At 44.3% G+C, this 11,816-nt stretch overlaps 1 protein-coding gene across 1 annotated transcript in view; it reads left to right on the top strand.

The window, feature by feature from the left end:
* The first annotated feature begins 691 nt into the window (after positions 1 to 691).
* SNX18 (sorting nexin 18) overlaps positions 692 to 11,816 on the top strand; it is a 36,849-nt gene continuing 25,724 nt past the window's right edge. The window contains exon 1 of the mRNA XM_020997120.2: positions 692 to 2,635. Within this exon, the coding sequence (XP_020852779.1) occupies positions 973 to 2,635 (1,663 nt within the window). The 5' untranslated portion in view covers positions 692 to 972. The remainder of the gene's footprint in view (positions 2,636 to 11,816) is intronic.

The following is an 11,816-nucleotide window of genomic DNA, read 5'->3' as shown; positions in this document are numbered from 1 at the left end:
GCCATTGTCAGATCTCCAATCCTTCCCCTCCTGCTTTTCAGATCAAAGGTTCTTAACTTACTTTGTGTCATAGATCCCTTTGACAGTCTGGATCTAAGGAAAAAAGTTTTTTTAAATAATAGAAGGATATGATAAATTTCAGTGAGAGAATATATATATATATAAACACACACACATATATATATTTTTTCCATCCAAGTTCATGACCCCCTGAAATCTACTAAAAGGATAGTTGATCCTAGGTTAAGAATCCAGGATAATTGATAATTTAATCTTGACAACTACTATCTCAATCACTTGCTAACTCACTAATCAATGTGAATAGGAGTGAGAGCTTGGTACTTGCATTCCTTGTTTTTTTTACATGTAAGTTAAATCATAAATTAAGTTTACATTTAAGGTGTTTTTTTATAAAACATATTTTAACCAGGCAGTTAAAAGCAACGACAAAAAAGCTCCTTAGCATCCAGGAACGATCCATAGGAAACCTCCCCGCCTCCTCTGACCCGGTGACCCGATGCAGGACTTGGACAGCAGGGGGCAGCGGTGGCCTGAGAACCGCGCCGCCGCAGCCACCTCCTCCTGCGAGCGAGCGGAGCGGACGCAGCAAAGGAGCGACTCTGCGATCGCTTGCTCTCCCCCTGGCCCCGCTCCTCTCGGCCGTGGATTAGCAAAGCTGGGGACGTGGGAGGCTGAGGCGCCCCCGCCCCCAAAGCCCGCGGCGGCGGCGGAGAAGCCGGGACTGAACGCTGCTGCTGCCGCCGCTGTAGCTGTTGCTGCTGCCGCTGTCGCTGCCAGGGGAGCCGGAGGGGAGCGGGCGCAGCGACCCGAGCGCAGCCGAGCCCCGGGACGAGACGGGACGGGCGGCTCAGGGCGAGCAACGCGGAGCCTGCCTCTCACGCGCCGGGAGTAGCCCGGGGCCGGGCGGAGGACCCCGGACGGGCGGGCGAGTGAGTCGAGGGCGCCGGGACCATGGCGCTGCGCGCCCGGGCTCTGTACGACTTCAGGTCGGAGAACCCGGGCGAGATCTCCCTGCGCGAGCACGAGGTGCTGAGCCTATGCAGCGAGCAGGACATCGAGGGCTGGCTGGAGGGGGTCAACAGCCGCGGCGACCGCGGGCTCTTCCCGGCCTCCTACGTGCAGGTGATCCGCGCCCCGGAGCCCCCAAGCGCGCCCAGCGGCGACAGCCACGGCCCGGCGGCCCGCTACGCCAACGTGCCCCCGGGCGGCTTCGAGCCGCTGCCCCCGCCCGCCGCCGCCGCGTCGTCGGCCGCGCCGCTGGGTCTGTCGCTGGCGAGCTCCTTCAAGCCGCTGCCCTCCGACAGCTTCCAGCCCGGGCAGCAGCCGCCCCCGGCCGCCGCGGGCTACCCGTACGGCGCGGCCGGCGGGGCCCTGCAGCCCTCGCCGGCGCAGCCTCTCTACGGCGGCTACCAGCCCAGCCAGGGCAGCGACGACGACTGGGACGACGAGTGGGACGACAGCTCGACCGTGGCCGACGAGCCCGGGGCGCTGGGCAGCGGCTCTTACCCGGACTACGACGGCTCGTCGTCCGGGGGCGGTGGCTGCGCTCCTGGGCGCTACCGCCTGTCCACGCGCTCCGACCTGTCCCTGGGCTCCCGGGGCGGCGCGGCCCACGCGCACCCCCAGCACCCGCCGCCGCCGTCGGGGGCCAAGAGCTCGGCCACCGTGAGCCGAAACCTGAACCGCTTCTCTACCTTCGTCAAGTCGGGCGGCGAGGCCTTCGTGCTGGGAGAGGCCTCGGGCTTCGTCAAGGACGGGGACAAGCTGTGCGTGGTGCTGGGGCCCTACGGCCCCGAGTGGCAGGAGAACCCCTATCCGTTCCAGTGCACCATCGACGACCCCACCAAGCAGACCAAGTTCAAAGGCATGAAGAGCTACATCTCGTACAAGCTGGTGCCCACCCACACCCAGGTGCCCGTGCACAGGCGCTACAAGCACTTCGACTGGCTCTACGCCCGCCTGGCCGAGAAGTTCCCGGTCATCTCGGTGCCCCACCTGCCCGAGAAGCAGGCCACGGGCCGCTTCGAGGAGGACTTTATCTCCAAGCGCAGGAAAGGACTCATCTGGTGGATGAACCACATGGCCAGTCACCCGGTGTTGGCCCAGTGCGATGTCTTCCAGCACTTCTTGACCTGCAGCAGCAGCACGGATGAGAAGGCCTGGAAACAGGGCAAGAGGAAAGCCGAGAAGGACGAGATGGTGGGAGCGAACTTTTTTTTGACGCTGAGCACCCCTTCGGCGGCGGCCCTGGACCTGCAAGAAGTGGAGAGTAAGATCGACGGCTTCAAGAGCTTCACCAAGAAGATGGATGACAGTGCCCTACAGCTCAACCACACGGCCAACGAATTTGCCAGGAAGCAAGTGACTGGCTTCAAGAAGGAGTATCAGAAGGTGGGACAGTCCTTCCGAGGGCTGAGCCAAGCTTTTGAACTGGACCAACAGGCCTTTTCCGTCGGCCTGAACCAGGCCATTGCCTTCACCGGAGATGCCTACGATGCCATTGGAGAGCTCTTTGCTGAGCAGCCACGGCAGGACCTGGACCCAGTGATGGATTTGTTAGCGCTGTATCAGGGACATCTGGCCAACTTTCCAGACATCATTCATGTTCAGAAAGGTAGAGTATATTCTTTTGCCACAAAATGTGTATGACTTCCAAATTGCTTGCTTGAGTGATTCCTGTAGTGATTTTGGAAGAATTGCTTGAAAATGGATCTCACAGGTCAGGAAACAGATATGAGAGTTTGCTCACTTCAGTGTCTAGTAGATTAGTTGCTCAGTACTTTAGGGTGACCACTTTTGTTGTTGTTGTTGTTGTTAGGCAATGCTCATTATGCAGAGGCATCATGAGATAATAAATGGCAAGCCCAGACAGGGAACCAAAAAGACCTGGATTAGAGTGCTACCTCTGCCATAGACTGGCTGTGTGGCTGTTGGTAAATCAAGTAATTAACCTGTCAGCATTGTAGGCTAATCTCTGGAGTCCCTGACTCTAAATTGTAGAAACTTTAACAAACTATCCCTCAATCCTTCATTCTTTAGTAGAAAATTTAGGTAGCTTCAGAAAAGTCACTTAGTGCCTTGTTGGCAGAAAACTGAAAATTCACTTCAGTTCATCATTTATTAAGAAGTATGTAGTAGAAAGAGTGTTTTTGAAATCACAGGATCTAGGTTCAAACCCAGCTCTACTGCTTAACCTGTATGGCCTTTGGCAAGTCGTTTAACATCTGTGGGTCTCCATTTCCTCCTCTGTAAAGTGAGAGGATTGAACTAGTTGGAGGGTTCTTTCCAGCCCTAAATCTGCTTAACTGTGCTAAGAATTGAGGAGTACAAAGATGGAAAAACACAGTACCTGCCCTCGAGGAGCTTATAGTTTAAGGGAAAGGTTAAAGGCAAAGGAGGGATCCAGCCTCCCTTCCTCAAAAAAAAAAATACAAAACTGAGGAAGAGCTAGAGATCACCTTCAGCTAGAGGGATGAGGGAGATAATGGTACTGGATATCGGCTTTGGGGCAGCTAGGTGGTCCAGTGATAGAGCACTGGGCTTGGAATCAGGAGGACTCATCTTCATGAGTTCAAATGTGCCTCAGACACTTACTAGCTGTATGACCCTGGACAAGTCACTTAACCCTATTTGCCTCAGTTCCTCATCTGGAAAATGAGCTAGAAAAGGTAATGGCAAACCATTCTAATATCTTTTCCAAGAAAACCCCTGAAGGTGAAGATTTTTCTTTTTAATTTCAAATTTATTACTTTGAATATTCTTTTTTTTAAATTTTGAGTTCCAAATTCTCTTCCTTGCATCCCTCCTATATCCATTGAGAAAAATGTGATAATCAGTTATACACTCAGAGTGATGCATAACATTTCAATATTAGCCATGTTGCAAAAGAGAAATCCATTCTTTCTCTGGAGGTGGATAGCATTTTTCATCATAAGTCATTCAGAATTGTCTTGGATTGTTGTATTGCTGAGAATAGCTAAAGTCATTCACAGTTAATCATCATACGCTATTGCTGTTACTGTTTACAATGTTTTCCTGGTTCTGCTCACTTTCATCAGTTCATATAAGTCTTCCCAGGTTTTTCTGAACCCATCCCCCTCAGTTCTTAAAGCATAATAGTATTCCATCAGTCATAATGAAACAACTTATTCAGCCATTTCCCAATTGATGGGCATTCAGAAGTGAAGATTTGGAAAGGGAGTGCATCTAGCCTTGGAAACAAAGGGCAGTATAATTGGACTAAGTAGAATTCAGAACACGATGGTGAACAGCTAGTAGTCTGTTTTGGGTGGGAGTAGAATAAAATATGACTGATTGAGGAGTGCCTTGAATTGGACGTTAAGAATCAATAGGGTTATCAATTTATAGCTGTAGACTTTTGGTGGTCACTGTCTCACTTTACAGGTAATCCAATAAACATCTAATCAATAAATATTTGCTAAGCACCTACTTTGTGCCAGGCATACAATCTGAGGATACAAAAGGAGGAAAAAGACAATCCCTCTCCTCAAGGAGTTCACAATCTAAGTGAACACAATTTGTGTTAAACTGTATTCAGGAAAATGAGGTACATAGTAAAGTGTAAACTAATACGTCATAGAAAGAACCTTAAGTCCATTCTCCCTCCTAAAGCAAGAATTGTCTGCATTTTTGACAGTAGCTTCTGCTTGAACATCTTTCAGTGATGGGGAGCTCACTTGATAGCTGATTGAATTTCTGGGTCAATTTAATTGTTAATATTGTTTATTTTGAGTCTCAAACCTGACCTGTAACTTGTATCCTCTGGCCTCAGTTCTGCCATCAGGAGTTGTGCAGAATAAATCTTTTCTAGCAGCCAGATTCTTGGCTATTTGAGGGCAGCATGGCACAGTGGAAAGGGCTTTGGATTTGAATATAGGCTCTGCCACTTAACTACCTTCATGAACTTGATTATATCACTTAATTTCTCTGGACCTTCCATTTCCTCACCTGTAGAATGAGAGGGTTGAAGTAGATGAGTGAATGAAAAGGTATTTGTTGTTTACACTGTACAAAGCACTTTTTTAAGTGCTGGGGATACAAGAAGGCAAAAGTAAGGCAGTTTCTGCTCTCAAGGAGCTCATAGTCTAATAAGGGAAGATACCACAGCTTTCAACTGCAAGTCAGATGGAAAAAGCCTGGTGGTCCTTAAGAGTGCAGCAGCAAGGCATATGGTAATGCATCATCTTTAGTGTCATTTTCATTAATAAAACCTTATGTTGAGCCATTTGACAGTGCCAGGGACTTTTGGTACTGAGGATTTTTTCTTCTGTTTCTTAAGTAGCTGTGGTTACCTAAGGTAGGGGGGCTGGAGTACATTCTGAGGCAGTTGCCACAACATTTACTTGCATGATGATGTCAGAGGTTAGACTTCGAAGGTCTATTGTTATAGGGAGAGGAAGGATGATGGAGATAATGGCAAGCTTTTATTCCCTGGGATCTTAGGTTTACCTGCCCAGTGTTGGCAGTTGGTCAACACTTGTGTGTTGGTGGTGGCAGGGGATGGCTGGCTTCTTCCTCACAGAGATTGATTGTTTCCTTGGATGATTGGGGGGGGGGTGGAGCAAAGCCAGCGGTTTCAGGACTCTTGGACTTACCTGGTGACCATGGATGACAGCTAAGGTCCCTTCCAGCTTTAAATTTATGATCCTGTGCCCTCTCTGTCTCATTATTCTTCGGGCTAACCATTCCCCCTTGTGTAACATTGTCTCCAGTTTCTGTGAAACTTTTGGATTTACTCCTGTCTTCTATTACCCCTCTTTAACCTATGGTACCTAGACTTAAAAACTGTACCTCAGATGTGGTCTGATCAGTGGGACCAAACTGGAATTGGATATTGAATCAGAAGACTAGGAACCTTTAGTTCAGAGTCACAGATTGGATGTATGTCTTATCTTTCTTGCTCTGGTCACTATGTTTCCTGTTAATGTAGTTCAAGATAGTGTCAGCTTTTTTGCAAGTTAGTGTGTATTGAGTTTAAGATAAGCTAAAACCTCCAGGACTTTTTCATATTATTTCCTTTTAAACCTTTCTCTCTCATCCTGCCTTTGTACAAAATGTTTTTTTTAAACTTATTCAGGACTTTATATTTATCCTACTTTAAAGTATTACCTTGTTAGCTTCAGGTTTTGTGTGTCAAGTCTGTTGATCTTTTTAGATTCTGATTTTCTTATCCATTGTTACTCCCAACTTTTGGTCTCCAACTAAGTCATTGATAAAAGGCAGAGGACAAAGCCAGATGGAGTCTTGTATCAGTGCCATGGAAAGCAACAGACTGGGGTCTAGTAACCAGCTCCACCATTCACCAGTTGTGTCTTAGTCAGTTCATCTAAGATCTTTTCTGGCTTTGTTCTGTTGTTTTTAAGACCGGGATTAATATATTGCTAGAACCTCCTCATTAACATTAAGTAAATTATCATTACTCGTCTTTTTTTCCCCCATTTTTGCCTCCAGGTGTTATCATTGGAGACTTTTGTTAAATGCAGTATTGACATTGAAATATTGTCAACATCAGTAGTGTCAAACTCAATTGGAAGTGAATTCCTGCAGGCCACATATTGACTTATTAGAAAACCACAAATTAACACTCTTTTATCGTATTTTTGTTTATTTTGTCGGATATTTCCCAATTGCATTTTAATCTGGTTTTGCCCAGCACTGGGGAAGGCTGTGTATTTGACACCTCTGCTCCACATCATTGGCCAGATGTTATCTAATAGCTAACATTTTTTGTAGTACCTGCTATGTGCTAGGCACTATGCTAAGTGTTTTTTACAAATATCTCACTAGATCCTTAAAACAACTGTGGGACTGTAATTATCCTCATTTTTATAGTTGAGGAAATTGAGACTAATGGATTTAAGTGACTTGCCCAAGATCACACAGCTAGGAAGTATCAGAGTCTGGCTTTGATATTTAAAATAGTACAATTCTAATTGTCACAGCAATAATGAAGATTTGGAATGTTATTTTTATTAGGAACAAAATATTTATGAGACAGCAAGGTGGTGTGGAAAGAGCCCTGGAGTTGGCATTAAAAAATGTGGTTTCAAGGTCAGGTCCGCCACCTGCCAGCCACATGTTAAGAAACAAACATCTTAAACTCACTGAACTCAGTGTCTTTAGCTGTAGTTAGGAGGATAATACACTATGTCACAAGGTTGTTGTGGGGAAAATGATTACTGCTGTCAGGCAGAGCCAGTGGTACAAAATCTCTACAAGCTCTCAGTCAGTGAACATTTGTGCCAGATGTATGCTCAGTACTGTGGACTTAAAGAAAGGCAAAGACAGTGCCTTCTCTGAAGGTCTTCACTGTTTAACGGGGAGACAGCATGCAAATAACTCTTACAAAATAGAGACTATGTGTAAGTTAATGTGTAAGGGAAAGGTTCTAGGGTGGGGAGACTATGAGCCTTCTGCAGCTGGGGAGACTTGAGGTGGGAAACAGTTTAATTTTTTCCAAAGCTAGCAGCTAAGGTATAGCATTGTCTCTAACTTCTCTAAAAGCAGCATTTTCTGGTCCTTAGGTTAGGTAGCTTTGGAATTTGCTACCTAAAGCTATGCTTTTGCGACACAGGTGCCATTTACTTTGTTTTCCAGGAGTTCTGATGGACCAATTTTCATATGCTTGGATAAAACTTTCATAAATATTCAAAATTTTGATTGTAAAGAGAAGCTCTTTTTTTCCCCCCAAAGAGATTCAAGGGTTATTCAAGACCACTTTAAAGGCTTTAACTTTGGGTAGTGAGAAAACCCCAAACAAACTTGATGTAATTGGAATAACCTTTTATGTTTAAAATTCTCTATTGGAATACAGTTATTTTATCTGGTAACCTCTTAAGGTTTGAAAGGGGGAGGGGAAGATTAGCTACTTCCTTCTAGATTATCAGAGATGTTGATTCCTTTAAGGTCTCTCTTTTGTATGGGTATTTTTAAAAAATCCTGCTTAACTCTGGAAAGAAGTTCTTAACCTAGGGTCTTAGAACTTTAAAAAAAATTTTTATAACTATTTCAATGTAATTGATTTGTAATTCTGTGCATTTTATTTTACAAATTTAAAAACATTATTTTTAGAAGAGGTTTGTAGGCTTCTCCAGTCTGCCAGAGGGGTCTACAACACAGAAAAGGTTATGAAAATCCTGCTTTAAGGGAAGAGAAAGCACGGTTAGATCTTAGACCTCTAGAGACCAGGATAGGAAGCTTCCTTTGGTGCCATAAGAAGTAACTTTAGAGATCATCCAATTCCAACATTTTACATATGAGGAAACTGAGGCTTAGAGGGAAGAAATGATTTGACCAAGGGTCCTTTCCACTGCTTTCACATTATTTTTCAGCAAATCTGTTCTTTCCTAACCTACTCTCCACATAGTTTTCTGATTACATAAGAAACCCAAGTACTCTTTCCCCGTACCCTTTAGATAAGACCTTGGGAAATGGAATCGGCATAGATCTTCCTTGAAGGGTTTGGCTTTTAAGTCACTCATCTAGTGTATAATTTTATGAAGCTGCCCTAGCATCAGCATTCAGGCAATATAAACCTGCTCTTGAGAATTTATGGCTAGTGATAGACTTATTAAAGATTAAGGGTAAATACTGCAAATAAGTACTGTTCTGCCTGGTAGACTCATGTTGTTGCATATATTTAGTTTTCATATTTGGTGTTAGAAATGGGAAATCTGGGTTTCCTAAGCCAAACCAGAGGTTTCAGATTTTTGTATTTCTTTCCCATGTGAGCCTATCTGGAGGAAAGTAGTTTGCTCTTGTTTTTTAGGACATCAGAGTGGGACTCAGTTTTTCATTATCTCTTACATATACCTAGTTATTTACATGTTGTCTCTGCCCTTGGAATATGAACATCTTGAAAGCAAGGACTACTTTTGGTCTTTCTTTGTATTCCCAGAACTTAGTGCAGTTCCTGGCCCCATAGTAGGTTGACCATTTATTCACTTTGAATAAACAGTGTTAGAAATAGGCTTGACACCTAAAATTTAGTATCAAGGAAATTTGTTACAGAGAAAGTCCAGAGGATTTAGATGTTTCTGGCCAGAAGCGGGCTACACCCCTCTCCAGAAGGAAAGAGCCCCAAGTGTTAAGGTGCAAATACTTTTATACAGTTAAATTCGGTGCGAAACCTCCCAGGCCTGGATTGGTCCATCCCCTCTCAGGCCACAGCCCTCCTAACATGTTTCCCCTTGACATGCTCAAGTATGTTCCCTCTCCACTGGTCATACATCCCATGACTCGTTAATGAGGCTCCAATTTTATGCTGGGTGTGTCAGGTAATAGTAATGAAGTTCATTAAGCAGGCGCACTAGCACTTTTCAGGTGTCCTCAGGTTGACCCCAACTGGTCTGAGCTGGCTTGACCCTTATCTTGATTTTGGGGTCTTCTTGGAACAATCCACTTCCTATTGGTCAAGCCCAGCCCACCTACAGTGTACCACTTCCTGGGACCTTTGTTCTTTAAACCTCTGCATTATTCTCTTTCTCTGTGGAAATTTAACCTTTACCTGACTGTCACAACAGGGAATCTCTCTTAAATTGTTAGTGCCTTAATATTAGACTGTTAACTGACCTTAACCTTGGCATTACTCTTAACTATAGTACTGGCTTGACCTTGATTCTTTATAGTTTTTCCTTTTGTAAAGTGATATCTCATATTTTGCACTCCTACATTGATTAACTTTTATAATGTCGTGCTGGAAGTACAGGACTAACTTTAGTGAACGGAATAAAATGTCAGGAATTTATTATATGTTGTTTTGTTTCATGAGATATGGTTTCATTTTTGGTATGTCTAAGTATGGTTAATATTAAAGCTGTTTTATGATGGGTCTTCAGAGTTTGATGCTTACTTTTGGGGAATTATTGAAGAAGGGATAATCTAAGAGTATGAAGGCAGCATTTGTGGTCTTACAAATATGTAACAGATTGCTGTGGAAAACTTGATTATGTTTAATTGATTGCAAATATCAGTCTTCCCAGGGAAGAGTATAAAGTTGTGTTATATCTTGGTAATATCAAGGTTTGGATCATGAGCAGAATTAAACTTAATAGTCTGTAATCTCCATCAGATCAGGACTTGCTGCTGCTTCTCTGTATTTCTTGCTTCTTCATTTTGTATTTCTGTGGTGCCTTCACAGTGGTCCTTAATATTTGTTTCATGAATACAAGCTTCCTTAGCTATTCAAACAGGAGTAAGGAAATTCTTTGTCTTTACTACACTTACAGAGAGGTTGTTTCTTTCTAAGCAAATTTTCAGCTTCTAGATTTTGCCCTGTTTTTCTTATGAAGTCCTGCAGCTAAACATGGCCAGTACCTTAGAAATGGTGGTACTTAGAATGTTATGAGGTCTTTTGGAGTGTAATTCACCTCTCCCTCCTCTCCCAGCTGTTTGTAATTGAAAGACCTTGTAATTGAAAGTAGTTAAGGAAGCCTGAGCCAATCAATCAATAAGCATTTATTAAATGCCTACTATATTCCAGAAATTATGCTAAGCCCTGGGAAATACAAAAAAGGGGAAAAGATGATCCCTGCCCTCCAGGAGCTCATAATCTAATGGAGGAGACAGAATGCAATACACACACACACACACACACACACACACACACACATAAAGCAAGCTAGGTACAAGATAGATAGGAAATAGTTAACTAAGGGAAGACTATGGAATTCAAAGGGATTGGGGAGGACTTCCTGTAGAAGGGGGGATTTTAGTTGGAACTTAAAGGAAGCCAGGGAGCTCAGTAATTGAAACAGAGAAGATCATTCCAGGCATGGAGGACAGCCAGAAAAAAATGCCCAGAGCTGAGAGATGTGGTATCTTGTTCATGAAATAGCCAGGAGGTCAGTGTCAGTAGAGCAAAGACTATGTGTTGGAGAGCAAGGTGTAAGAAGACTGGAAATGTAGGATGGGGCTTGATTATGAATGCCAAACAGCATTTTGTATTTGCTCCTGGAGGCTGTAGGGGAGCCACCGAAGTTTATTGAGTAGGGGTGTAACATGATCTAACCTGTGTTTTAGGAAAATCTCTTTTAGTGGCTGACTGGAGGTTGCATTGGAGTGGGGAGAAATTTGAAGTAGGCAGACCCACCATTAGGCTATTGCAGTAATCCAGGCATGAGGTGATTTGAGAGCCTGCACCAGGGTGGTAGCAGTATCAGAGGAGAGAAGGGGATGTATTTCAGAGATGTTGCAAAGATGAAATCAGCAGGCCTTGGCAACAGCTTGGATATGGGGAGTGAGAGATAGTGAGGAATTTAGGATGACTCCTAAGCTTTGAGCCTGGGGGACTGGGAGAATAGTGTTGCCTACTACAGTAATAGGGAAGGTGGAGGCTGGGGGAAATTTGGGGGAAAGATCATGAGTTGTGTTTTTGACATGTCCAGTTTAAGATGCTCTCTGGACTCCAGTTGGAGATGTCTGAAAAGTAGTCAAAGATTCAAGATTAGGGATCAGTAGAGAGATTGGGGCTAGAGAGATAGATTTGAGAATCATCAGCATAAAGATGGTAATTAAATCAGTTTAAAACATGGGAGTTGTCTTGAGTTCATTGAGCAGGCCCAGTGAGTAAGTGTAGCTTTCTGCAAACCAGCCATGCTGAGGCTTGTGGAGCCAGGGAATTTCCAGATTTGGATAGAAGAGCAAAATCTAAATGAGGGGAGCTCCATAGTTAGGGTCTGAAATTTAAATTGCTTGTCTTTGGGTCCAACCTAATTAAACTCATTTCCCCATAGCCAGTTGTGGGGTGATTGTGAAGATTTTTAAGCTGACTCTTT

The sequence above is a fragment of the Phascolarctos cinereus genome, unplaced genomic scaffold (genome assembly GCF_003287225.1).
Source record: "Phascolarctos cinereus isolate Bilbo 61053 unplaced genomic scaffold, phaCin_HiC Scaffold_4;HRSCAF=312, whole genome shotgun sequence".
Classification (NCBI taxonomy): Eukaryota; Metazoa; Chordata; class Mammalia; order Diprotodontia; family Phascolarctidae; genus Phascolarctos; species Phascolarctos cinereus.
The sequence above is the reverse complement of the archived record's forward strand: the minus strand, read 5'-3'. Positions and strand labels throughout refer to the sequence as shown.